This window comes from Mustelus asterias, chromosome 29 (assembly GCF_964213995.1).
Source record: "Mustelus asterias chromosome 29, sMusAst1.hap1.1, whole genome shotgun sequence".
Classification (NCBI taxonomy): Eukaryota; Metazoa; Chordata; class Chondrichthyes; order Carcharhiniformes; family Triakidae; genus Mustelus; species Mustelus asterias.
In genome coordinates, this window is record NC_135829.1 from 20,149,724 (window position 1) to 20,177,502 (window position 27,779).

A 27,779-nucleotide genomic window follows, 5' to 3' on the forward strand; every position below is an offset into this window, starting at 1 on the left:
GATCACACTCGCGTCTTTAGGATATTGGGAGATGCATCGAGCATATCAACCCGTTGTGGCAACCAGCAACAAGTACCTGCAGCAGAAATGGGACAAGAATGATTACCAGAGGCATAGGGCAAAGGTCAGGTGGTGTTCAATATGGTAGAAAATAATCAATGTCGTATTAAAAGTACATTTCAGCTTTACATTTTGTTAATATCTTGTTCCCGCTGTGTGTCTGAAATCTGTCAATGTTCTTGCATTCTCCTATCCATTTGGGGTGGTGACCATCACTGGCTAGGCTAGCATGTGTTGAATGCGGGGTAGCACAGTGGTTAGCACTGCTGCCTCACAGCACCAGGGACCCAAGTTCAATTCTGGCCTCGGGCCACTGTCTGTGTGGAGTTTGCACGTTCTCCCCGTGTCTGCGTGGGTTTCCTCCGGGTGCTCTGGTTTCCTCCCACGGTCCAAAGATGGGCAGGTTAGGTTGATTAGCCATGCCAAATTGACCCTAGTGTCAGAGGATTAGCAGGGTAAATATGTAGGGTTAGGGGAATAGGGCCTGGGTGGGATTGTGGTTGGTGCAGGCTCGATGGGCCGAATGGCCTCTTTCTGCACTGTAGGGATTCTATGAATTGTCCTTGGAAAAGATGGTGGTGAGCCACCTTCTTGAACCGCTGCTGTCCCTGTGGTGTAGGTACACCCACAGTGCTGATAGGGAGGGAACTCGAGGACTTTGACCCAACGACAGTGCAGGTACAACTGATATATTTCCAAGTCAGGATAGTAGGTGTCTTGGAGGGGACATTGCAGGTGGTGCTGTTCCCATGTTTCTGCTGCCTTTGTCCTTCTAGATGGTAGAGATTGTGGATTTGGAAGATGCTGTCGAAGGAGGCTTGGTGAGTTGTTGCAGTGAATCTTGTAATTGTACCCACTACTGTTGTTGTGGGTCAGTAGTGGAGGGAGTGAATGTTTAAATTGTTGTATGGGATGCCACTCAAATGGCTGCTTTGTCCTGGATGGTGTCGAGCTTCTTGAGTGTTGTTGGAGTTGCCCTCATACAGGCAAGTGGAGAGTATTCCATCACACTCCTGATTTGTAACTTGTGGACAGGCTTTGTCATGCATTTAACTGTTAATCCAGCTTCTGTCATAGAATCCCTACAGTGCAGAAGGAGACCATTCATCCCATTGAGTCTGCATTGACAACAATCCCACCCAGGCCCTATCCCCATAACCCCACATATTTACCCCGCTAATCCCTCTAACCTATGCATCCCCTGACCCTAAGGGGCAATTTAGCATGGCCAATGCACCTAACCCACACATTTTTGGAGTGTGGGAGGAAACCGGAGTACCCGGAGGAAACCCACGCAGACACGGGGAGAACGTGCAAACTCCACACAGACGGTGACCCAAGCCGGGAATCGAACCCGGGTCCCTGGAGCTGTGAAGCAGCAGTGCTGACCACTGTGCCACCCTGTAACTTTCTTCAATCAGTCTCTGATGTGTTGCAATCATCTCTCCCTAACCCTTTGTCACCTATAATCCCAGCTCTTTTACCTGAGTATTCCTCCAAGATGTGGAGATGCCGGCGTTGGACTGGGGAGAACACAGTAAGAGTTTTAACAACACCAGGTTAAAGTCCAACAGGTTTATTTGGTAGCAAACACCATTAGCTTTCGGAGCGCTGCTCCTTTGTCAGATGGAATGGAAATCTGACGAAGGAGCAGCGCTCCGAAAGCTAATGGTATTTGCTACCAAATAAACCTGTTGGACTTTAACCTGGTGTTGTTAAAACTCTTACTGTATTCCTCCAAGCCTCAGAGATCAGAGTATGATATAGCACATTTAGCCTCTCCTGCCTGTTTGCGCTGCTTGGAAGAGCTATCTAATTAATCCTACTCTTCCCCTGCTCCTTCCTCATGACTGAAATATTCCAGTACAGTATTTATCCAAGTCTTTTTTGAAAGTTCCGAGTGAATCTGCTTCCGCCGCCATTTCAGATACGCATTCCAGATTGCAAAATGATCTGGGCCAATGACTTACTCCGTGAAAAATGCCTTCTTCTTTTGCAACTAACCCTATACGTATGTCCCACTGGTTCCCTTACTGCCAATGGAAAGTTTCTCCTTGGATCAAAGCTCTCCGTCATGAGAAAGTACCTCAGTCAGGTTTCCTCTTAACCTTCTCCGCTGTGAGGAAAACCAGCCCAGCCTTGCCACTAACTCCGGTGCCCATCCCTGGTATCATTCGCATAATCCCTTCCGCGCCCACTCCTGAGATTTCTGTTTTCTCCAACTCCATATTCTTCCACACATCCCCAATTTTAACCAGGAATTCTCTCCCTTAACCTCTCCACATCTCTCTCCTCCTTTAAGACACTGCTTAAAATCTACCTCTTTGACCAAACTTTTGATCATCCTTAGGTGGTCCAGTGTCAAATATTGCATGATCACGCTGCTGTGTGGCACCTTGGGATGTTTTACTATATTAAAGGTGCTGTATAAATGCAAGTGATTGTTGTTACATTCCTCCATTTGCTTCTTGCCGGTATATTGTAGGAAATAAAGTTTATCGCAGTGTGTTCTCTACAAAAGGTGCGTAATAGAAAAAAGTATTTAAATACGAACCAGGAAGAGGCAAAAGGGCTTTAGTTTAGAAAGGCGTCATGTGTTGGCACAGATTTGGTGGGCCGTAGGGCCTGTTCCTGTGCTGTACTGTTCTTTAAGAAGTCTCACAACACCAGGTTAAAGTCCGACAGGTTTATTTGGAATCACGAGCTTTCAGAGCGCTGCTCCTTTGTCAGATGAGTGGAGAGGTAGGTTCCACAAAAGGCATACTTAGGCAAAGACACAATTGCAAGATAGAAACATAGAAACATAGAAAAACTACAGCACAAACAGGCCCTTCGGCTCACAAGTTGTGCCGAACACATCCCTACCTTCTAGACCTACCTATAACCCTCCATCCTATTAAGCTCCATGTACTCATCCAGGAGTCTCTTAAAAGACCCTATTGAGTTCGCCTCCACCACCACTGACGGCAGCCGATTCCACTCGCCCACCACCCTCTGTGTGAAAAACTTACCCCGAACATCTCCCCTGTACCTACCCCCCCAGCACCCTAAACCTGTGTCCTCTCGTAGCAGACATTTCCACCCTGGGAAAAAGCCTCTGAGAGTCCACCCGATCTATGCCTCTCAACATCTTATACACCTCTATTAGGTAATTATTAAGATAATTGTGCATCATTTGCACCAATTACACCATTATCTTGCGATTGAGTCTCTGCCTATACATGCCGTGTTTGTAAAACCTACCTCTCCACTCACCTGATGAAAACTCGTGATTCCAAATAAACCTGTTGGATTTAGCCTGATGTTGTGAGACTCCTTACTGCGCCCTCCCCAGTCCAACACCGGCATCTCCACATCATGTACTGTTCTTTGTTCTTGTTCTGAATGGATTCTTATTAAAGTTTGATGCACATTGAAACAGAGCAACATGAATACTCACACAGTGATGTACACATATGGGCAGAAAAGCACTCACACATATACCCAGGGCGGGGTACACACAGTTACAGGGAAATAGGAGGTCTTGTGACGCAGTGCGTAACATCCCTGCCTCGGAGCAGTAGCTCCAGGTTCCCACCCCAGGATTTGACAGCTAAGGAAGGTGCGTTCATAATGCGGTCAAATAGGTTGAGTTTCAACTTGTAAACCTTTCCAACAATGCAGGCGGTAAGGGTGGGAGGGACTCCTGGTCAGCCATGCGATGGAAAGAACATTGGGATCACTACCCTCACTCTCCACAGCTCCAGACTACAACACACATGTGAAAGTGTATAAAAACAGAAAATGTGGGATGTGCAGGTGAGGTGGATTGGCCATGCTAAATTGCCTCTTAGTGTCCAAAGATGTGCAGGTTAGGGGGATTGGCCATGCTAAATTGCCACTTAGTATCCAAAGATGTGCAGGTTAGGTGGATTGGCCATGCTAAATTATCCCTTAGTGGCCAAGATGTGCAGGTTAGGGGGATTGGCCATGCTAAATTATCCCTTAGTGGCCAAGATGTGCAGGTTAGGGGGATTGGCCATGCTAAATTGCCTCTTAGTGTCCAAAGATGTGCAGGTTAGGGGGATTGGCCATGCTAAATTGCCTCTTAGTGTCCAAAGATGTGCAGGTTAGGGGGATTGGCCATGCTAAATTATCCCTTAGTGGCCAAGATGTGTAGGTTAGGTGGATTGGCCATGCTAAATTGTCCCTTAGTGTCCAAAGATGTGCAGGTTAGGGGGATTGGCCATGCTAAATTATCCCTTAGTGGCCAAGATGTGCAGGTTAGGTGGATTGGCCATGCTAAATTGCCTCTTAGTGTCCAAAGATGTGCAGGTTAGGGGGATTGGCCATGCTAAATTAACCCTTAGTGTCCAAAGATGTGCAGGTTAGGGGGATTGGCCATGCTAAATTGCCTCTTAGTGTCCAAAGATGTGCAGGTTAGGGGGATTGGCCATGCTAAATTAACCCTTAGTGTCCAAAGATGTGCAGGTTAGGTGGATTGGCCATGCTAAATTGCCTCTTAGTGTCCAAAGATGTGCAGGTTAGGGGGATTGGCCATGTTAAATTACTCCTTAGTGGCCAAGATGTGCAGGTTAGGGGGATTGGCCATGCTAAATTACCCCTTAATGTCCAAGGATGTGCAGGTTAGGGGGATTGGCCATGCTAAATTACCCCTTAGTGGCCCCAATGTGCAGGTTAGGCGGACCAGTGGGGTAAATACATGGGGTTAGGTGAAAGGGCAGGGATGGGCCTGAGAGAGATGCTGAGTCAGTGCAGACTTAATGGGTCAAATGGCTTGTTTCTGCACTGCAGGGATTTTATGATGATGATATGAACTCAGCAGGTCTGTCAGCATCTGGGAGAGAGACAAAACAGAGTAAACATTTCAGATCTAAATGATCCTTCCGCAGAACAGAAGAAAGGTAGAAATGTCCAGAATTATATCATTGAAAAGAGAGCGGAGGAGGTGGGGCAGAATAGAAGACCCAGGGTAGGTCAGGGTGCTGAAAAACAACAGGGAACAAATTATTAGAGGTGAGGTTAAGATGGACGGGGTGTTTGCTATCTAAAATTGTTGAACTCAATGTTGACTCCAGAAGGCTGCAAAGTATCTAATCAGAAGATGAGGTGTTGTTCTGCCAGTTGGCGTTGGAACATTGCAGCAGACCAAGGTTGGACATGTGGGCATGAGGTGCTAATATGGTGAGCGACTGAGAGGTTGGGGGTCCTGTTTGTGGACTGAGCTCATATGTTCCACAAAGCGGTCACCCAGTCTGCGTTTGGTCTCTCCAATGTAGAGGAGGCCGCACTGTGAGCAGCGAATGCAGTCGACCAGATTGGAGGAGGTGTAAGTGAAACTCTGCTTCACCTGAAAGGAACGTTTGAGGCTTTGGACAGTGAGGAGGGGGGAGGTAAAGGGGCAGACGTTGCACCCTCTGCGATTGCAGGGAGAGGTGCCTTGGGAATGGGATGAAGGATCTGGGGCAATGGAGGAATGGACCAGGACATCACAGAGGGAATGTTGACTGGTGAGGGGAGGGGAAGATGTGTTTAGAGGTGGCCAAGAGGTTCTGGGAGGGAGGGGAAGGGGTGAGGGTGGAGGTGCGGGAGATGGGTCGGACACGGTTGAATGCTCTATCAAAATATATGTTGCCATAGCGACTCGGACTCCCTGAGCGAGCTGTAACATATCACCATCAACAGGAAAAATACTGCACTCATGCTAAAGAATCAATACTCCATTAATGAGAGACAGATAGAACAGTCACACACAGAGATGGAGACTTGAGTTAGAAAGTAGATTCATACTGATATATCAGTATGGAAAAACTCACAAACAAATACCAAAGATTGTCAACATTAAAGGGAACAACAGTTTGTACTGCATGAGAAGATAGTGCTGATTGATTGGCAAGTGGACTCTGATTGGTAGAGGCGTCACCATGAGAATCATAGAATCATACAGTGCAGAAGGAGGCCTTTTGGCCCATCGAGTCTGCACCGACCACAATTCCACCCAGATCCTATCCCCATAACCCCATGTATTTACCCTAGCTAGTCCCCCTAACACTAAGGAGCAATTTAGTATGGCCAATCAACCTAACCAGCACATCTTTGGAGAGTGGGAGGAAACCCACGCAGACACGGGGAGAACGTGCAAACTCCACACACAGTCACCAGAGGCTGGAATTGAACCCGGGTCCCTGGCGTTGTGAGGCAGCAGTGCTAACCACTGTGCCAATGAAGCAGAGAACAGCAACTGACTAGCTTGTGATCAAATTCAAACCAAGCAAATAAACTCTTGGTTGGTTAAGGCATTGTAAGGAGTCTAACAACACCAGGTTAAAGTCCAACAGGTTTACTTGATCTTCCACTCACCTGACGAAGGAGCAGCGCTCTGAAGGCTAGTGGCGTTTGCTACCAAATAAACCCGTTGGACTTTAACCTGGTGTTGTTGGACTCCTTACTGTGTTTACCCCAGTCCAACGCCGGCATCTCCACATCATGGTTAAGGCTTTGTCATGGGGAATGAACCAGGTAATGGCTGTGCCCCAAGATTTTGGTTGGTTGGTTGAAAAATGCATAGACATGCTCCTTCTGTCTGCAAAGAACGGGGCTCTCTGTGTGAATAAATGTGGCTTCTAGCATGTGTACATGAGACACACCACGATCCCAACTGATAATCTTAAATTGGTTTCCAGTTCTTAGCAGAATTAGGATTGTTTTGCAAGGCTGGTTGAGAATAGTCAGTACTTTGCCTGTTACAAACAGCCAAAGGGACATGCTGTTTGATACAGTCCATTGCCAGTTGATGGGTTGTACAGACTACATACTGAAATTCCCTGGTTCATTCCTCATGCTGATGCCTTGACCAATCAGAGTTCACTGCTTTGTTTGAATTTGAACAAAATCTTGGCACTTAACTATTCCTGGCTGCATTCTCCATGGCAATGCCTCTACCAATCAAAGCCCACTTGCCAACCAATCAGCGCTCTCTTCTCATGTAATGTAAATTGTTGTTCGCTTTACTGTTGGTAGTCTTGAAAACTGTCCTGATGAGTGCAAGATGAAAAACTTCGACAAGGTGTCCTTTCTCAGCAATACTCAAGTGCTGTACTACCAAATGACAATTTAAACAAACACCCATTGTTGCTGGCATCTACAGGCTGTGATCTCAGGCCACAGTTGCTCAAACAGCAAGTCAAGTGGAAAATTCTTTGTTCACTGTTGTTACCGTTAGTCATCACAGGGTTTCTTGTTGCTCCTCTGAGCCAGAACAATGCCTGTCCTTCAAGTTGCAATCTCAAAATGCTTGAAGGAGACAGCGGATCTCCAATTTTGGAGAACGGTAAAGGGTTAACCCCTCTGGTGTTGGAAGAGGGGCAGTGTAACCTTCCATTCATACAAGTGCTGTGTCTGAACTCATAGCAAATTTGTACCAAGGCTGTATGTGAAGTGAAAGGGTTAATAATCATACAAGTTAAAAAATCACATAAGCTACAAGCTGTATCTCAGTCATACAGGGAAAGCTATGTGAAAACCATAGGTCTTGATTAAAGCAGACCCAGATAAGAGTCAAGGACCATTCAATTGAATGACGTGCAGCTACAGCTCATGTTTGCCCATTAGAACAAGGAACAATAGAAAGGGCGGTTGATATACGAGAGATATAGCTATCATTGCTTGATGATATAATAATTAGGAAGACATGAAAAAGTTATAATTGGACAACTATACCCTTATGTATGCATGATGTAAACCTAATTGATAGTTGTGAGTGGATATAGATATAACTTCTGTGCAAATGTAAATTTTTGATCGATATGTGCTAATTACTTGTAATTGAATTTGAAATTATAATTGCTTGTGTAGTTGTAATGACTTCAATCAGGCCATTAAGATAGGCCTATTGGAATATGAACTCCCTGATGAAGGAGTCAATTGATGGGCTAATCAGGGAGTCTTTTCCTTGTATTTAACCGGGAGTGTCGGTTCCTCTGGCACTCCCGAAGGTAGACTGCTGACTGATCGCACTCTGTGTACTGCTGTTGGAATTGTAAATAAAGGAATTTTGGTGAATAGTGTTGAGCCTCCAAAGACTTATTACAGTATTTCTGAATTCTGTACTCTGACTGGTCTTAAAGATTTGGTTAGGGTCCTATAGCTACAGTAATAAATCACCTGAAATCACTCCGTGACTTTGTCTGGCTACTTGAGGGAACGATAGTTTCAACTACAACAACAAGGAAAACATCATACTCGCCTCGCAACACGAAGCTTCCTTCTTTCTGAGGTGTTTGATTATCCATCCATAGGTGCAAAAGGCCACTGCAGTTGTGGATACAAGGGGACCTCCAATTCCTGCACACCTACAAGTCAAGCTGAAAAAACTACAGGTACAAAAATGTCTTTTTAGAATTCTGTTTTAGGTTGTGAGCGTCACTAGCCAGTGACCCTTTCTTGGCCCATCTGAGCTTTGAGCACGATTCAGTGACTCATTAGGCTACTTTCTGAGGGTAGATAGTAGTCAGCCATGTAGGCCTTGAAGTGAGTCATAGTCCCAGGACAGGTGGGGACGGCAGGTTTATTCCTCAATCAAACAGCTGGGATTTTTGCCATAATCCGAGAGTCTAATGGTCACTTTTGCTGAACCCAGCTTTTTGAAATCTTCTCCGGGTTGATCTTTTATAGATTAAATTCAAATTCTTACTGCCAAAGTAGAATCATAGAATAGAATCATACAATGCCTACAGTGCAGAAGGAGGCCATTCGGCCCATCCAGCTTGCACTGACAAAAATCCCGCCCAGGCCCTATCGCTGTAACCCCACATATTTACCCTGTTAGTCCCTGATGCACGATTAAATCACTCGGGAGGCTAGATTGTACACGGGAAATAAAGACTTTTATTACTGACAAGAATGGAGCACACTATATACAATACAATCCCAGACTAAAGGGTCACCAGGCAGTGCAGTGACCTTTATACTTCCCCTGGTAGGCGGAGCCAACTGGAGTGTACCACAGAATAATATCAACAGGTAGAACAGCCCAACCCTAACACCAACAGTAACTACAGTAACATATTTACAAACACCCATAGTGCTGACCATCCATGGCTCAGCACTCACAGTGGTAACCAACTATGGTTCACCACAGTCCCCCTGACACTAAGGGGCAATTTAGCATGGCCAATCAACCTAACCCGCACATCTTTGGACTAGGACTTTAACTCGTTGGGCAGCTGGAGCTTCGACGTGGAACTCATCCCCACCATTTCCAGCTGTCCTTCAGCCATTTGATACTTGACAGGATGGTAATTGGCTAAGGGTAAAACTTCCGCACCCATCTGGGGCGGCACGGTGGCACAGTGGTTAGCACTGCTGCCTCATAGCGCCAGGGACCCAGATTCAATTCCGGACCCGGGTTCAATTCCGACCTCGGGTCACTATCTGTGTGGAGTTTGCACGTTCTCCCCGTGTCTGCGTGGGTTTCCTCCACATGCCCTGGTTTCCTCCCACACTCCAAGGATGTGCAGGTTAGGTAATAGGCCATGCTGAATTGTCGCTTACTGTCCAAAGATGTGTAAATTGGGGGGATTAGCGGGATAAATGTGTGGGGTTACGGGGATAGGGCAGGGGGTGGGCCTGGGTAAGATGTTCTGTCGGAGTCGGTGCAAACCCGATGGGCCGAATGGCCTCCTTCTATGATCAGAGAGCTGCCAGCCAAACCGATTGTCCAGCAGTGCTGTTGTACCAGGGTTTGAGCGGGTGGCCACTGCTGAGGCTACGACTAGTCCCTGAAAATGAGGTGCTAATGGAAGCCAAACTCCAGGGAAGTCTGGGGCACTGGCAGGGCCTGGCTGGAAGGCCTCAGCGAGGGAGGTGAGAAGGGTGGTGGAAGGTGCTGAGTTTGAGAGGCCAGAGTGGAGAGTTAAAGGGTGGTGTGACCTTTCCAGAAACCAAATGTAAAACTTGGGAAATGGCTGCTATTGGTCTGAACTGGTCTTATATCCTCAAAATGGAACTCCAGTAGCAATTATTTCCCAAGTTTCATTGTTTTTTTTATTTTGGGGTTGTGGGGGAGGGGTTGCCTCTGACAGGCACCGGCATGCCCAGTAATAGCTGCCACGTTACCCATCTGGCATGCCCTCCTTCCCTTGGCAGTGGGTAGATTAGTGGTGGAGGGCATTGAGGCCCTACTTAAGAGACTCGATGGCCGGAATTTTCAGGTTGGCAGGATGATCTGGTCCTGCCGATGGCGCACCCCCCGCTGCGGGTTTCCTGGTGGCGAGGGGTACATTCAGCAGGAAAGCCCGTTGACAACAACAGGAGCAGAGGATTCCTGCTGTCGGCCAAAGGCAAGCTAACTCCATCACCATGATACACGGGTTGCACCAACAGGTCCAAGGGATTGTGGTCACCACCCACCCAGCCCCCATGAAATGGGGCAGGTAGGAAGAGCTGGAAAGGCCAAGCATTGCATTTTACAAACCTGACTTCCCCCCTCCAACCTCTCACTGTCAAATCAGCTTGTGGGGTATTGTAAAGATTTGCCCATATTCTCTGCATCACTAGCCCAGTAATATAATCCCTACATTAGGGGCAGCACGGTGGCGCAGTGGTTAACACTGCTGCCTCACAGCACCAGCGGCCTTGGATCACTGTCTATGCAGAGTCTGCACATTCTCCCTGTGTCTGCGTGGGTTTCCTCCGGATCCTCTGGTTTCCTCCCACAATCCAAAAGATGTACGGGTTAGGTGGATTGGCCATGCTAAATTGTCCCTTAGTGTCCCAAGACGTGTAGGTTAGGAGGATTGGCCATAGAATCATAGAATCGCTACAGTACAGAAGGAGGCTGTTCGGCCCATCAAGTCTGTACAGACCACAATCCTACCCAGGCCCTATTCCCATAACCCCACATAATGTAACCCTATGCATTATAAATGTCTGGGGTTACGGAGATCTGGAGGGGGGCGGGGTTGTGGGGGGCATCGACGAGCCTGAGTAAGGACTTGATGGGACAAATGGCTTCCTTCTGCACTGAAAGGATTCTATTCTATGAATACCACATCCCATCTCCAGCACAATTTGCAAATGTCACAGATCATAGGTCCATTCGTTTTTTTTGAGAGTCGTTGCTCTTAGTGTAGAGCAGTGAGAGGAACGCTCCCAGTTTGGATATGGGCTGTAACCTCACAGGGTCCAGTTTATAATCTGTGCTGCCATCAAGTGGAGTTTCACACTGATGGCAGATTTCTCTCATCTCCTATCGACTATTTCATAGAATCATAGAATCTCTATAGTACAGAAGGAGGCCATTCGGCCCATCATGTCTGCACCAACCACAATCCCACCCAGGCCCAATTCCCGTAACCCCACATATTTACCCTCCTAATCCTCCTGACACTAGGGTCAATTTAGCATGGCCAATCAACCTAACCCGCACATCTTTGGACAGTGGGAGGAAACCGGAGCACCTGGAGGAAACCCACGCAGACACAGAGAGAATGTTCAAACTCCACACAGACAGTGACCCAAGCCCGGAATCGAACCCGGGTCCCTGAAGCTGTGAGGCAGCGGTGCTAACCGCTGTGCCACCATGCTGCCCATACAGACTTGGGGGATCGAATGGCCTCCTTCTGTGCTGTAGGGATTCTATGATTCTAAGCTAAGGGACAGATTTCGGAAGCACTTTTAGAGAATCATAGTAGCCTACAGTGCAGAAGGAGGTCATTCGGCCCATCGAGTCTGCACCGACCACAATCCTACCCAGACCCTATCCCCATAACCCCACATATTTACCCTGTTAATCCCCTGACACTAGGGTCAATTTAGCATGGCCAATCAACCTAATCTACACATCTTTGGACTATGGGAGGAAACTGGAGCACCAGGAGGAAACCCATGCAGACACGAGGAGAATGTGCAAACTCCACACAGACAGTGACCCGAGGCCGGAATTGAACCCGGGTCCCTGGCGCTGTGAGGCAGCAGTGCTAACCACTGTGCCACCGTGCCACCCACTACTCTCGTTCTAAGCTCTTAAAACTGGACTCTAACTCTTTTAAACTTCCCAATAATGCTCTTTTTAAATCTCTTGCAGATTTGTCAATCCTCCTATCACACATTAAGCTGATTTTTCTCTTCACCCTATCAGTAACTGTAACATTATGTTCTGAACCCAATCATAGAATCCTACAGTGCAGAAGGAGGCCATTCAACCCATCGAGTCTGTACCAACAACAATCCCACCCAGGCCCTATCCCCATAACTCCATGCATTTATCATAGCCAGTCACCCTGACAATATGGGGCAATTTAGCATGGCCAATCCACCTAACCTGCACATCTCTGGACTATCCTTTCCTTCTCCCCCTACGTACTCTATGAACGGTATATACCAGCTCACAAGAAACAATACTTCTCACTGTATCCCAGTACATGTGACAATAAAAAACCAATTCAATTCTAGGGCGGCACAGGTGGCACAGTGGTTAACACTGATGTCTTACAGCGCCAGGGTCCCAGGTTTGATTCCTGGCTTGGGTCACTGTCTGTGTGGAGTTTGCATATTCTCCCCGTGTCTGCGTGGGTTTCCTCTGGGTGCTCCGGTTTCCTCCCACAGTCCGAAGATGTGTGGGTTAGATTGATTGGCCATACTAAATTGCCCCTTAGTGTCCCGGGATGTGTAGGTTGGAGGGATTGTGTGTGGGTAAATGTGTGTGGTTGTGGGGATAGGGCCTGGGATGGGATTGTGGTTGGTGCAGGCTCGATGGGCCGAATGGCCTCCTTCTGCACTGTCAGGTTTCTATGACATTTCAATTCAGAAAAGTGATCGGGCGATCTTTTAAGTTTCTGTGTTGCCGCGCAGAGTGGGCTAGGCGGTTACTCTGGCAGATCTCTTCCTGAGGTTGTGGTTCCGAATAATGTGGTTGATGGAATCAAGGTCTAGGCACGTCCAATATATACAGGAGAGTGAACCACTGCACTGACACTCGTCAGAGCACATCCACAGCACCCATGCGCCCAGTAAAGGGAAGCCAGGCACTGGCGGTATGTCTGTTCCGTTGATCTCAAGGGGACGATGGTGGTGTCGTGGTAATTTCAGAAGCCCTGGCAAATGTTCTGGGGACAGCAGTTCGAATCCCACCACGGAAGCTGGTGGAATTCCAAATCAATTCATAAAACAAGCTGGAATTGCAACTCCGCTCCCAGTAATAATCGGAAAGGACTATAGGAATCCCATTAGAGCGAGACAATGGATTATTTATAGTTTGAGGCACATCACTAGTGTTGGGCATTACAAGGATACAAGCCTAGTATGGGGCTTGAACCCTTGTGCCATTGGCATCATTCTAACCACCCCCAGCCTCACTGACCTTGAATCAACCATCAATTGTCATTAAGACCATAAGATATAGGAGCAGAATTAGGCTATTCAGCCCATTGAGTCTGCTCTGCCATTCAATCATGGCTGATATGATTCTCATTCTCCTGCCTTCTCCCTGTAACCCTTGATCCCCTTGTTGATCAAGAACCTATCTATCTCTGTCTTAAAGACACTCAATGACCTGACCTCCATAGCCCTCTGTGGCAAGGAGTTCCACAGATTCACCACCTTCTGGCTGAAGAAATTCCTTCCCATCTCAGTTTCAAAGGAGCGTCCCTCCACCCTGAGGTTGTGCCCTTGCGTTCTGGTCTCTCCCACTAGTGGAAACATCCTCTCCACATCCACTCTATCCAGGCCTCTCCGTATTCTGTAAGTTTCAATTAAGTGCCCTTTAGTGTCCAAGGATGTGTCGGTTAGGGGGAATTGGCCATGGTAAATGTGTGGGGATAGGATGGGGAAAAGTGCTTGGGTAAGATACTCTGTCAGAGTCGGCGCAAAATCAGTGGGCCAAATGGCCTCCTTCTGCACTGTAGGGATTCTACGATTCAATGAAAGAATGTTTCTTTAATATTCTTTCACAGGACGTGAGCCCTGCTGGATAAGTTTATTGCCCATCTCTAACCGCCCTTGGGAAGGTGGTGATAAGCCGCCTTCTTGAATTTTAAAAAGTGGTCAATAGTTGAGAGACGAGAATTGGGGGGGGGGGGGGGAGCAGGGTGGGGGGGGGAGGTGGGGGGGGGGGGGGGGAGCGGGTTGGGGGGGGTGTGGAGGGAAGAAGTTCCGAACACAGAAGCAAAGTCTCATCGAGTTAGTGTTGCAGATTGACGATTAGATGCTGTTGGCAAGCTTAACATTAATCAGCCCCCAAGGTTTCCAGAGAATGCAGATGGGCTGATTGCTGATGACTGACTCTTCTTTGTTCAGCTGCAGGAAGAACGCTTGGCTCTTATCACGAGGGACAATCAGATCCTTTCCTCCAAACTGGCTGACATCACGAGATCCAACGGGAGAGTGGAAAATTGGAATGATTACACCTCTAAAAGGTATACAGATTAGGAGGGGCAGATTTGGGTGCTTGATGTTGCCTGATATAAGTTTCCGAGCACGTCTGCCCAATTTCCATCTCCACAATATTGCCTCTGTCTCAGTTCATCTGTTCCGGGAACCCTTATCCATGCCCTTGTTACACCTAGACTTGCATATGGCATGCTTGCCTTCATTAAAGAACAAAGAACAATACAGCACAGGAACAGGCCCTTTGGCCCTCCAAGCCTGCGCCGCTCATGTGCCCAACTAGACCATTCGTTTGTATCCCTCTATTCCCAGTCTGTTCATGTGGCTATCTAGATAAGTCTTAAACGATCCCAGCGTGTCCGCCGCAATCACCTTGCTTGGCAGTGCATTCCAGGCCCCCACCACCCTTCTACGTAAAATACATTTTCCTGACATCTGTGTTGAACCTTGCCCCCTCACCTTGAACCCGTGACCCCTTGTGTTCGTCACCTCCGACCTGGGAAAAAGCTTCCCACTGCTCACCCTATCTAAGCCCTTCATAATTTTATACACCTCTTTTAGGTCGCCCCTCATCCTCCGTCTTTCCAGGGAGAACAACCCCAGTTTACCCAATCTCTCCTCATAGCTAAGACCCTCCATACTAGGCAACATCCTGGTAAACCTTCTCTGTACTCTCTCCAAAGCCTCCACGTCCTTCTGGTAGTGTGGCGACCAGAACTGGACGCAGTATTCCAAATGTGGCCTAACCATCGTTCTATACAGCTGCAACATCATATCCCAACTTTTATATTCTATGCCCCGTCCAATAAAGGCAAGCATGCCATATGCCTTCTTGACCACCCTCTCCACCTGTGCTGCCACCTTTAAGGATCTGTGGACTTGTACACCCAGGTCCCTCTGTGTGTCTACACTCCTGATGGTTCTGCCATTTATTGTATAGCTCCCCCTTACATTAGATCTACCGAAATGCATCACTTCGCATTTATCTGGATTAAATTCCATCTGCCATTTCTCCACCCAATGTTCCAGCCTATCTATATCCTGCTGTATTCTCTGACAATGTTCATCACTATCCGCAATTCCAGCAATCTTCGTGTCGTCCGCAAACTTACTGATCACACCAGTTACATCTTCCTCCAAATCATTTATATATATCACAAACAGCAGAGGTCCCAGTACAGAGCCCTGCGGAACACCACTAGTCACAGACCTCCAACTGGAAAAAGACCCCTCCACTGCTACCCTCTGTCTTCTATGGCTAAGCCAGTTCTCCACCCATCTAGCTAGCTCACCTTTTATCCCATTAGATTTAGCCTTTTGCACCAGCCTGCAATGAGGGACCTTGTCAAACCCTTTACTAAAATCCATATAAACGACATCCACGGCCCTTCCCTCGTCAATTGTTTTTGTCACCTCCTCAAAAAACTCAACCAAATTTGTGAGGCATGACCTCCCTCGTACAAAACCATGCTGTCTATCGCTAATGAGATTATTCAGTTCTAAATGCGCATATATCCTATCTCTAAGAATCTTCTCCAGCAACATCCCTACCACGGACGTCAAGCTCACCGGTCTATAATTGCCCGGGTTATCCTTGCTACCCTTCTTAAATAACGGGACCACATTTGCTATCCTCCAATCCTTTGGGACCTCACCTGTGTCCAGTGAAGAGACAAAGATTTCTGTTAGAGGCCCAGCAATTGCATCTCTCGCCTCCCTGAGGAGTCTAGGATAGATGCCATCCGGCCCTGGGGATTTGTCTGTCTTAATGTTTCCTAAAAAACCTAACACTTCCTCCCTTGTAATTGAGATTTTTTCTAACGGGTCAACACATCTCTCTGAGACACTACCAATCAACATGTCCCTCTCCTTTGTGAATACTGATGCAAAGTATTCGTTTAGGATCTCACCTACTTCCTTTGGTTCTAAGTATAATTCCCCTCCTTTGTCCCTGAGAGGTCCTATTCTTTCCCTAACAACCCTCTTGTTCCTAACGTATGTATAAAATGCCTTAGGATTCTCCTTAATCCTGTCTGCCAAGGACATTTCGTGACCCCTTTTTGCCCTTCTAAGTCCCTGTTTGAGTTCTTTTCTACTTTCTCTGTATTCCTCCAGTGCTCCATCTGTTTTTAGCTGCCTGGACCTCATGTATGCCTCTTTTTTCTTTTTGATTAGACCCACAATTTCACTGGTTATCCATGGCTCTCAAATCCTACCTTTCCTATCCTTCCTCTTTACAGGCACATGCCTGTCCTGCAGTCCTATCAACTGTTCCTTAAAAGGCTCCCACATGCCAGATGTGGATTTACCTTCGAACAGCCTCTCCCAATCAACAGCCACCAAATCCTGCCTAATCCGGCTGTAGTTAGCCTTTCCCCAATTCAGTACCTTACCCATAGGCCAACACCCATCTTTTTCCATGACTATCCTAAAGTTTACAGAATTGTGGTCAGTATTTGCCACATGTTCCCCCACTGCAACTTTGATGACCTGACCGGGCTCATTCCCCAGTACTAGGTCCAGTATAGCCCCCTCTCTAGTTGGACTATCAACATATTGTTCCAAAGAACCTTCCTGTACGGATGGGGCATCGAGTATAAAAGTTGGCAAATTATGTTACAGTTGTATAAAACATTGGTTAGGCCACATTTGGAATACTGCATCCAATTCTGGTCACCACACTACCAGAAGGACGTGGAGGCTTTGGAGAGAGTACAGAAAAGGTTTACCAGGATGTTGCCTTGTATGGAAGGTATTAGCTTTGAGGGGAGATTGAATAAACTGGGATTGTTCTCCCTGGAAAGACAGAGGCTGAGGGGCAACCTGATAAAAGTTCATAAGATTATGAGGTGTATCGATAGGGTGAAGAGTTGGAAGCCTTTTCCCAGGGCAGAAATGACAATTACAAGAGGGCACAAGTTCAAGGTGAGGGGGGAAAGGTTCAGTGGAGATGTGCGGGGGGAGTTTTTTACACAGAGAGTGGTGGGAGCTTGGAATGCACTGCCACGTGAGATGGTTGAGGCAGACATGTTAGCCACATTTAAGAATTATCTGGATAGACACATGAACAGTTGAGGATTAGAGGGATACAGGCGGTTGGTCTAGATAGGACAACGTGATCGGCTCACGCTTGGAGGGCTGAAGGGCCTGTTCCTGTGTTGCGCTGTTCTTTGTTCTTTGTTCTTTGATGATTCCAGTTCATTTGGCCTCCCATATCCTTCTCCTTAAGGTACCGTGCTCACAAAGGCTGTGGTGATCATGGACTTCCATTGGATCAGTCTATGATTATGGTTGACCACTTCTACCGCCTTCCATCAGGCATTTCGGAAGGATTTACTAATCGACCTGTTTAGCCACATTATGAACTCCCCTTCTGTGACCGTCAAGTCCTGAAATGGCACTTGAACCTGGAGCTTCTGGCCCAGAGGTAGGGGTACTACCCACTGAGCCTCAGGACCTCCCCTTTCCCACAATCTGCCCTCTGTAAACTTGAGATCATCCAAAACTCTGTTATCATATCTTAACTCGTAGTCATCCCGTCCCCTATCAGCCCTATCCTCTCTCACTTACAATGGTGTTCTGTTAAGCAACACCTTAATTTAAAAATTATTGCATTAAAGATGCTATGTAAATGCAATTTGCAAGTTGTATGCCTTATCAAGGCAGAGAGAAAGTTTTTGCCCGCATGTTGGCTTTGAGTGATGTTCACCGACAGTCCATAGTCATTCTTTTAAAAAGACACTTGCCTTTATATAGTACTTTACACAACCTTGAGTCATCCCAAAGCACTGGGGAAGAAGTGGTATTGTCACTGCACTATTGACCCAGGGTAGTGCTCTGGGGACCCATGCCCCATCGTAGATGGTGAAATTTGAATTCAATACAACTGTGCAGGACCTTGGTGAGACCACATTTGGAATATTGTATGCAGTTCTGGTCACCTCACTATAAGAAGGATGTGGAGACACTGGAAAGAGTGCAGTGGAGATTTACCAGGATGCTGCCTGGTTTGGAGGATAGGTCTTATGAGGAAAGGTTGAGGGAACTTGGGCTTTTCTCTTTGGAGCGGAGGAAGTTGAGAGGAGACTTGATAGAGGTTTATAAGATGATGAGGGGGATAGATAGAGTGAACGTTCAAAGACTATTTCCTCGGGTGAATGGAGCGGTAACTAGGGGGCATAACTATAGGGTTCATGGTGGGAGATATAGGAAGGATGTCCCAGGTAGGCTTTTTACTCAGAGAGTGGTTGGGGTGTGGAATGGACTGTCTGCAGGGATAGTGGAGTCAGAAACTTTAGGAACATTTAAGAAGCTATTGGATAGGCACATGGAGTACTTCGGGATGATAGGGAGGAAATAGCTTGATCTGGGTTTCAGACAAAGCTCGGCACAACATCGTGGGCCGAAGGGCCTGTTCTGTGCTGTACTGTTCTATGTTATCTATGTTCTAATAAAAATCTGGAATTAAAAGTCTAATGATGACCATGAAACCATTGTTGGAAAACCCATCTGGTTCACTAATGCTCTTTAGGGAAGGAAATCTGCTATCCTTACCCAGTCTGGCCTACATGTGACTCCAGACCCTCAAGGGCAAATAGGGATGGGCAATAAATGCTGACTCAGCCAGCATCCCTTGAATGAATGTTTTAAAACTTTACTTGTTGTCCCTTAACTGAGATCTTCCAGTGTCCTCCCACACAGTCTGAATGCAGAGAAACGTCACAGGGAACTGGTGCAGATAGCGCAGGCCAACCAGGGCATTCTGCATCGCATCGTGCATTGCGAATCGGAATACAGCCGCAGCAGACTGAGACAGGATTGGGAGAAAGTGGAGAGAGTGCAAAGGGATATTGCATGTTACCCCCGTGAGCTGAACACTCAGCAGGTAAGAAACACGCTGGCTCAGAGTGTGGAAGAAGCGTGGGAGGAGTGGGGGGGTGTGCGAGTCGGTGTATTAAAGGGGAGGCTTGATGAGTACGCGAGGGAGGGAGCGATGGAAATCTGCTGGCAGGGATTGTTGCAGGAGGGTGGATGGAGGTTCATGTGGAGTGTTGACCAGTTAGGCTGCATTGCCTGCAAATTCTACTTAAAATGTGAGCCTGAGATCCCATGGAAGGCTAATAGAGGGGAAAGCGTGAGACCCTGAGAGCTAAGATTCATGAACAACGAGGAACACTACAGACAGTTACCCACAGATCCGACCAAAGAACACACCCGTCAACTCAACACTCTGATCAAAACCTTTGATCCGGACCTTCAGAGCACCCTCCGTGCTCTCATCTCACGTACTCCACGCGTTGGAGATCTCTACTGCCTCCCAAAAATACACAAGGCAAACACACCCGGCCGTCCCATCGTTTCAGGAAACGGAACCCTGTGCGAGAACCTCTCCGGCTATGTCGAGGGCATCTTGAAACCCATTGTACAAAGAACCCCCAGCTTTTGTCGTGACACTACGGACTTCCTACAGAAACTCAACACACATGGAGCAGTTGAACCAGAACCACTCCTCGTCACAATGGATGTCTCGGCACTCTACACCAGCATCCCCCACGATGATGGCATTGCTGCAACGGCCTCAGTACTCAATGCCGTCAACTGCCAGTTTCCAGATGCAATTTTACAACTCATCCGCTTCATCCTGGATCACAATATCTTCACCTTCAACAACCAGTTCTTCATCCAGACACACGGAACAGCCATGGGGACAAAATTCGCACCTCAATATGCCAACATCTTCATGCACAGGTTCGAACAAGACTTCTTCACCGCACAGGACCTTCAACCGATGCTATACACTAGATACATCGATGACATTTTCTTCCTTTGGAGTCATGGTGAGCAATCACTGAAACAACTCTATGATGACATCAACAAGTTCCATCCCACCATCAGACTCACCATAGACTACTCTCCGGAATCGGTTGCATTCTTGGACACACGCATCTCCATTAAGGAAGGTCACCTCAGCACCTCACTGTACCGCAAGCCCACGGATAACCTCATGATGCTCCACTTCTCCAGCTTCCACCCTAAACACGTTAAAGAAGCCATCCCCTACGGACAAGCCCTCCGTATACACAGGATCTGCTCGGATGAGGAGGATCGCAACAGACACCTCCAAACGCTGAAAGATGCCCTCATAAGAACAGGATATGGCGCTCGACTCATCGATCAACAGTTCCGACGTGCCACAGCGAAAAACCGCACCGACCTCCTCAGAAGACAAACACGGGACACGGTGGACAGAGTACCCTTCGTCGTCCAGTACTTCCCCGGAGCGGAGAAGCTACGGCATCTCCTCCGGAGCCTTCAACATGTCATTGATGAAGACGAACATCTCGCCAAGGCCATCCCCACACCCCCACTTCTTGCCTTCAAACAACCACGCAACCTCAAACAGACCATTGTCCGCAGCAAACTACCCAGCCTTCAGGAGAACAGTGACCACGACACCACACAACCCTGCCACAGCAACCTCTGCAAATTGTGCCGGATCATCAACACGGATGCCATCATCTCACGTGAGAACACCATCTACCAGGTACATGGTACCTACTCTTGCAACTCGGCCAACGTTGTCTACCTGATACGCTGCAAGAAAGGATGTCCCGAGGCATGGTACATTGGGGAAACCATGCAGACGCTACAACAACGGATGAATGAACACCGCTCGACAATCACCAGGCAAGACTGTCCTCTTCCTGTGGGGGAGCACTTCAGCAGTCACGGGCATTCAGCCTTGGATCTTCAGGTAAGCGTTCTCCAAGGCGGCCTTCACGACACACGACAGCGCAGAGTCACTGAGCAGAAACTGATAGCCAAGTTCCGCACACATGAGGACGGTCTAAACCGGGATGTTGGATTAATGTCACATTATCAGTAACCCCCACAGCTTGACTCCTGGACTTGCACAATTTCACAAGCTGTACTGTCTGGAGACAATACACATCTCTTTAACCTGTGTTGAATGCTCCCTCCACCCACATTGTCTGTGCATTTAAGACCTGGCTGGCTGTAGAGATTTGCATTCTAATCAGTATTCTGTAATTTGATTTCTGTGTCTGTGCCCTGTTTGAGAACAGAGACCACTCCATCTGACGAAGGAGCATTGCTCCGAAAGCTTATGGTATTTGCTACCAAATAAACCTGTTGGACTTTAACCTGGTGTTGTGAGACTTCTTACTGAGCTAAGATTCACACAGAGAATCGTAGAGTCACTGAAGGAGGCCATTTGGCCCATTGTGTCTGTGCTGTCTCTCCATAAGAGCAACACACTGAGTGCCACACCCCACCCTTTTTCCCATCTCCCCGCACAACTTCCTCTTCAGATATTGATCCAATTCTCTCTTTAATGATACATAGAGTCATAGAGGTTTACAGTATGGAAACAGGCCCTTCGGCCCAACTTGTCCATGCCGCCTTTTTTTTTAAAACTCCTGAGCTAATCTCCCTCCACCACACTCTCAGACAGTCCATAACAGGTTTAGACAGAACAAGACAAGATACTGCAAAATATCCAGCACAGAGAGTGAGATTCTTGTTGCTTGTAACTCTGAAGAGGGAATTACACTCCTTACCCACGTTAAGAGCATGAGAGATTCTTGCCTTCTGAATCTTTGATGTCAACCGGAATTTTCAGGCCTTGCACACATCCCACTGCCAGCGAGAACGGAGAATTTGGCGCCAAATCATAGAATCCTACAATGCAGAAGGAGGCCATTTGGCCCATCGAGTCTGCAGCGACCATAATCCCACCCAGAATTCCCAACTCTGACCGAGTCTTGTAGCTGCAGTATTTATATGGCTGGTCCAGTTCAGTTTCTGGTCAATGGTAATCCCCAGGCTATTTATTCTGCAATGTCATACAAGCTCATTAAAACACACCTTCGCCAGATTAAATTGTGTCTGCATGCAGAAAACGGGGAGGCGATGGCTTAGTCGTACTATCGCGAGTCTATTAACACAGAAACCCCACAAAATGTTCTGGGGACCCGGGTTCGAATCCCATCATGGCAGCTGGCGGAATTTGAATTCAATTTAAAAAATCTGGAATTGAAAATGCACCGATGACCATGAAACCATTGCCGATTGTCGGAAAAACCCATCTGGTTCTCTTTAGGGGAGGAAATCTGCCGTCCTTTACCCGGTCTGGCCTACATGTGACTCCAGAGCCACAGCAATGTGGCTGACTCACAACTGCTCCAGCAAGTCATCCAGTTCAAGGGTAACTATGGATGGGCAATAAATGCTGGCCAGCCAGTGACGCCCATGTCCCATGAATGAATAAAAAAGAGAAACATGTTCCTTCAGATTAACAGGTGGTTAAAGGTGGGTGGTCTTCCTGATGGATTTGGACAAGGCGCTGCTTTACTTCCATGGGAAGAGGAGGCAATAACGCATTGAGACTGGGCGGTCAGTGTGAAAGGGGAAGGTTAGGCTGACTAGGGAAGGGGGGGCCGGGTTGGGGGTGGGGGGGGGGGGGTCAGCCCCTCCCCCCCTCCCCCACCTCCTTCTCCCCCACCCACGCCCCTCCTCCTCCCCCCCCACCCCCCCCGCCTGCCTGACGAATGTTCAAGTGGGTGGGGGAAGGAAGCTGGATCACACAGTGAGAGTCAGTGTCAATTGCCTGGGGGTTACCATTGACCAGGAACTGAACTGGACAAGCCATATAAATACTGCAGCTACAAGACCCGGTCAGAGTTGGGAATTCTGCTGTGGGTAACTCACGTCTTGACTCCCCGAAGTCTGTCCACCAGCTACAAGGCACAGGTCAAGAGATTAATAGAATACTTACCACTTGCCTGGATGAGTGCAGCTCCAGTAACACTTAAGAAGCTCAACACCAACCTGGACAAAGCAGCCCGTTCGATTAGCAACCCATCCACCACCTTAAGCATTCACTCCCTCCACCACCGATGCACAGTGGCAGCTGTGTGTACCATCTACGAGATCCTTCAACAGCACCTTCCAAACCCATGACCTCCAACACTTAGAAGGGAATTGGCAGCAGACATATTGGTTTCCCTTGAAGCCACTCACCATCCTGACTTGGAAATATACCGCCTTTCCTTCACTGTCACTGGGCCAAAATCACGGAATCACAAAATACTACAGTGCAGAAGAGACCCTTTGGCCCATCAAGTCTGCACTGACGCATGAAAGGCGCTGACCTGCCCACCTAATCCCACTTGCCAGCACTTGGCCCATAGCCCTGAATGTTATGACGTGCCAAGTACTCATCCAGGTACTTTTTAAAGGATGTGAGGCATCCCACCTCCACCACCCTCCCCGGCAGCGCATTCCAGACCCTCACCACCCTCTGGGTTAAGAAAGTTTTCCCTCAAGTCCCTCCTAAACCTCCCATCCCTCACTTTCAACTTGTTTCCCCTCGTAACTGACCCTTCAAATCAGGGGAACAGCTGCTCCCTATCCATCCTGTCCATGCCTCTAAAAATCTTGCAACTCCCTCCCTAACAGCACTGTGGGTGTACCTACACCATTTGGACTGCAACAGTTTAAAAAGGCGGCTCATCATCACCTTCTCAAGGGCAATCAGGTATGGACAACAAATGCTGACCTAGTCAGGGACATCCACATCCCATGGAAGAATAAATAAAAATAAAAGTCTACTCAACCTCTTCTCATAGAATGATCCTCTCATTCCAATCTACTGAACCTTTCGTTACTCTTTCTGAGGTAAGTATATCTTTTCTTGAGTAAAGAGAGCAAAACCATATCCAATACTTCATGTTTTGCCATAGAAACATAGAAAATGGCGCAGATGGAGCAGGTCATTTTGCCCTTCAAGCTTGCTCTGCCATTCAGTATGATCATGACTGATCCTCTATCTTAATGACACACTCCTACACTCTCTCCTTGATGCCTTTAAGTTTATAAGTTCATCAGATATAGGAGCAGAATTAGGCCATTCGGCCCATCGAGTCCGCTCCGCCATTCGATCATGGCTGATATGCTCCTCATCCCCATTTTCCTGCCTTCTCCGCATAACCCTTCAACCCATTACCAATTAAAAATCTGTCTAACTCCTCCTTAAATTTACTCTATCCCAGCATCCACCGCACTTTGGGGCAGCGAATTCCCCAGATTCACAACCCTTTGTGAGAAGTAGTTTCTCCTCAACTCTGTTTTAAATTTGCTGCCCCTTATCCTAAGACTATGACCTCTCGTCCTAGAATGCCCCACAAGAGGAAGCATCCGCTCCACGTCTACTTTATCCATACCTTTTATCATCTTGTGTACCTCAATTTGATCTCCCCTCATTCTTCTAAATTCCAGAGAGTGTCGGCCTAAACTGTTCAATCTCTCTTCATACGACAAACCCCTCATCTCTGGAATCAATCTAGTGAATCCCCTCTGAACTGCCTCCAATGCCACTACATCTATCCTCAAATAAGGGAACCAAAACTGTGCACAATACTCCAGGTGCGGCCTCGCCAATGTTTTGTATAGTTGCAGCAATACTTCCTAACCTTTATATTCTATTCCTTTAGCTATAAATGCCAATATTCCATTTGCTTTCTTTATTATCTGTTGTACCTGCATGCTAGTTTTCTGTGACTCATGAACGAGGACACCCAGATCTAACCACTGTGCCACCGTGCCTCTGTTGCCTGTCTCCAATTCTCAATCCATGCCAATATATTACCCCCAGTCCCACGTCCTTTAATTAATGGGAAAGTCTAGGACCAGAGGGCATCATCTCAGAGCAAGCGGTCGCCCATTTCAGACAGAGATGAGGAGGAATTTCTTCTCTCAGAGGGGAGTGAATCTGTGGAATTCTTTACCGCAGAGGGCTGTCGAGGCCGGGGCGTTAAGTATGTTCAAGGCTGAGGTAGACAGATTTTTAATCAGTAAGGGAATCGAGGGTTATGGGGATAAGGTGGGAAAATGGAGTTGAGGATTGTCATATCAGATCAGCCATGGTCTCATTGAATGGTGGAGCAGACTCGATGGGCCGAATGGCCTACTTCTGCTCCTATATCTTATGGTCTAATCATATATTTGCAAGGCTATGGGGAAAGGGGCAGTGGGATTGACTGGTTAACTCTTACAAAGAGCCAGCACAAGCAAGGTGACCTCCTTCAGTGCAATATACTTCTATAATTTAATTAAATTCTATAACCGCTCCAGTAACAAACCACCCGGAATACAATATATTTGCAAATATAACTGAGGCGAATTTGAATGAAAAAGATCAATCTCTGCTATTTTCCACAGAAATATAAAAAGCAAGTCCGCAGCAGAGAGGTCAAGGGTCAGAGGTCAAAGGAATGATGACACCTCAGATCAAGTCCAAGAACAGGGGAGACTGCAGCAGTGAGGGGAGGAGTCAACAGACAGAGTGGCGACAGAAGAACTGCCTTCAGCACCCAAATACCTCACTTCTGCCTTTCACCCACAGAAATCAAAGGAATTCATCTCACGGAAGAATCGTGTGTAGGCCCGCCAGCAACTCACCTTCCAGCCTAATTGCAATTTCCAACTCTTGGTCTGTAGTCCCACGGGTTACGTACAGTACTTCAAGCGCAGGTCCAAGTACTTCTTAACGGTTACATGGGTTTCTGTTTCCATGACCCTTTCGGGGAATGAAAGTCCCAGACACCCAGCTCCCTCTGGGTGAAAGTATTTTCCCCTGGTATCTCCTCCAAACCTCCCACCTCTTCCCTAAATCTATTCCCCCTAGTTATTGTCCCCAAGACAAGGGGAAATGGACCATCACTCCATATAGACCCCTCAATGTTTATACTTCAGTTAGGTTTCCCCAGGGCTCCTCTGTTCCCAAGAAAACAACCCTGGCCTAACTAATCTTCCCTCATAACTAAAATTCTCCAATCCAGGTAACAGGTAAGGGGAGGCAGTGGCACAGTGGTATTGTCACTGCATGAGTAATCCAGAGACCCTGTGTTCGACCCGAGTTTGAACCCCACCGTGGCAGAGGGTGAATTTAAATTCAATAAAAATCTGGAATTAAAAGTCTAATGATGACCGTGAAACCATTGTCAATTGTTGGAAAAACCCATCTGGTTCTTTTTTTTATTCATTTGTGGGACATGGGTGTCGCTGGCTGGCCAGCATTTATTGCCCATCCCCAGTTGCCCGAGGGCAGTTGAGAGTCAACCACATTGCTGTGGCTCTGGAGTCACATGTAGGCCAGACCGGGTAAGGACGGCAGATTTCCTTCCCTAAAGGACATTAGTGAACCAGATGAGTTTTCCGACAATGGTTTCACGGTCATCAGTAGATTCTTAATTCCAGATATTTTTTATTGAATTCAAATTCCACCATCTGCCGTGGCGGGATTCGAACCCGGGTCCCCAGAACGTTAGCTGAGTTTCTGGATTGATAGTCGAGTGATAATACCACTAGGCTATCACCTAGAGGTATTACATGTTGTCCTTCTCTGGTCTGGCTGACATGTGACTCGTTATAGAATCATAGAACCATAGAATCCCTACAGTACAGGAGGAGACCATTCGGCCCAATGAGTCTGTACTGACCACAATCCCACCCAGTCCTTTAACCCCACATATTTACCCTGCTAATCCCCCTGATACTAGGATCAATTTAGTATGGCCAACCTAATCCGCTAATCTTGGGAGTGGGGAGGAAACCGGAGCACCCGGAGGAAACTCACACAGACACGTGGGGAAAATGTGCAAACTCCACACAGACAGTGACCCAAGGCCGGAATTGAACCTTGGTCCCTGGCGCTGTGAGGCAGCAGTGCTAACCACTGTGCCGCCGTGCCACCTGGGCTGAAAGGTGTTCCAAATTTCACTAAGGCATTTGACAAGGTCCCACATGGCAGACTGGTCAGGGAAGTGAGATTTCATGGGATACAAGAGAAGGTGGCAGGTTCGATCCAAAGTGACAGGAAACAAAGGGTAATGTTTTTGTAAATGGACAACGGTTTCCATTGATGTTCCACAGAGCCCAGTGTTGGGGGCCTTGCTGTTGGTTGTATATATTAATGGTTTAGACCTAAATGTGGTTGGCATGATGAGGAAATTTACAGATGACACAAAAATTGTCTGTGTAGTTGACAGTGAAGAGGGTCGCTGTCGATTCCAGAACGATATCTATAGTTTGATTGAGCGAGTGGAAAAGTGACAAATGGAATTCAATCTGGTAAAGTGTGGGGTGATGGATTTGGGGGGGGTAAACAAAGCAAAGGAATAAGAACATAAGAAATAGGAGCAGGAGTAGGCCATCTAGCCCCTCGAGCCTGCCCCGCCATTCAATAAGATCATGGCTGATCTGAAGTGGATCAGTTCCACTTACCCGCCTGATCCCTATAACCCCTAATTCCC

At 47.4% G+C, this 27,779-nt stretch overlaps 1 protein-coding gene across 1 annotated transcript; it reads left to right on the forward strand.

Annotated features, from left to right (window-relative positions):
- On the forward strand, positions 1-27,172 carry LOC144480585 (uncharacterized protein CFAP97D2-like). The gene is made up of 5 exons (XM_078200203.1): positions 1-124; positions 8,358-8,438; positions 14,356-14,474; positions 19,147-19,330; positions 25,687-27,172. The coding sequence occupies exons 1-5, from the start codon at positions 32-34 to the stop codon at positions 25,741-25,743; spliced, it is 534 nt and encodes a 177-aa protein (XP_078056329.1). The 5' UTR covers positions 1-31; the 3' UTR covers positions 25,744-27,172.
- The last annotated feature ends 607 nt before the right edge of the window (positions 27,173-27,779 follow it).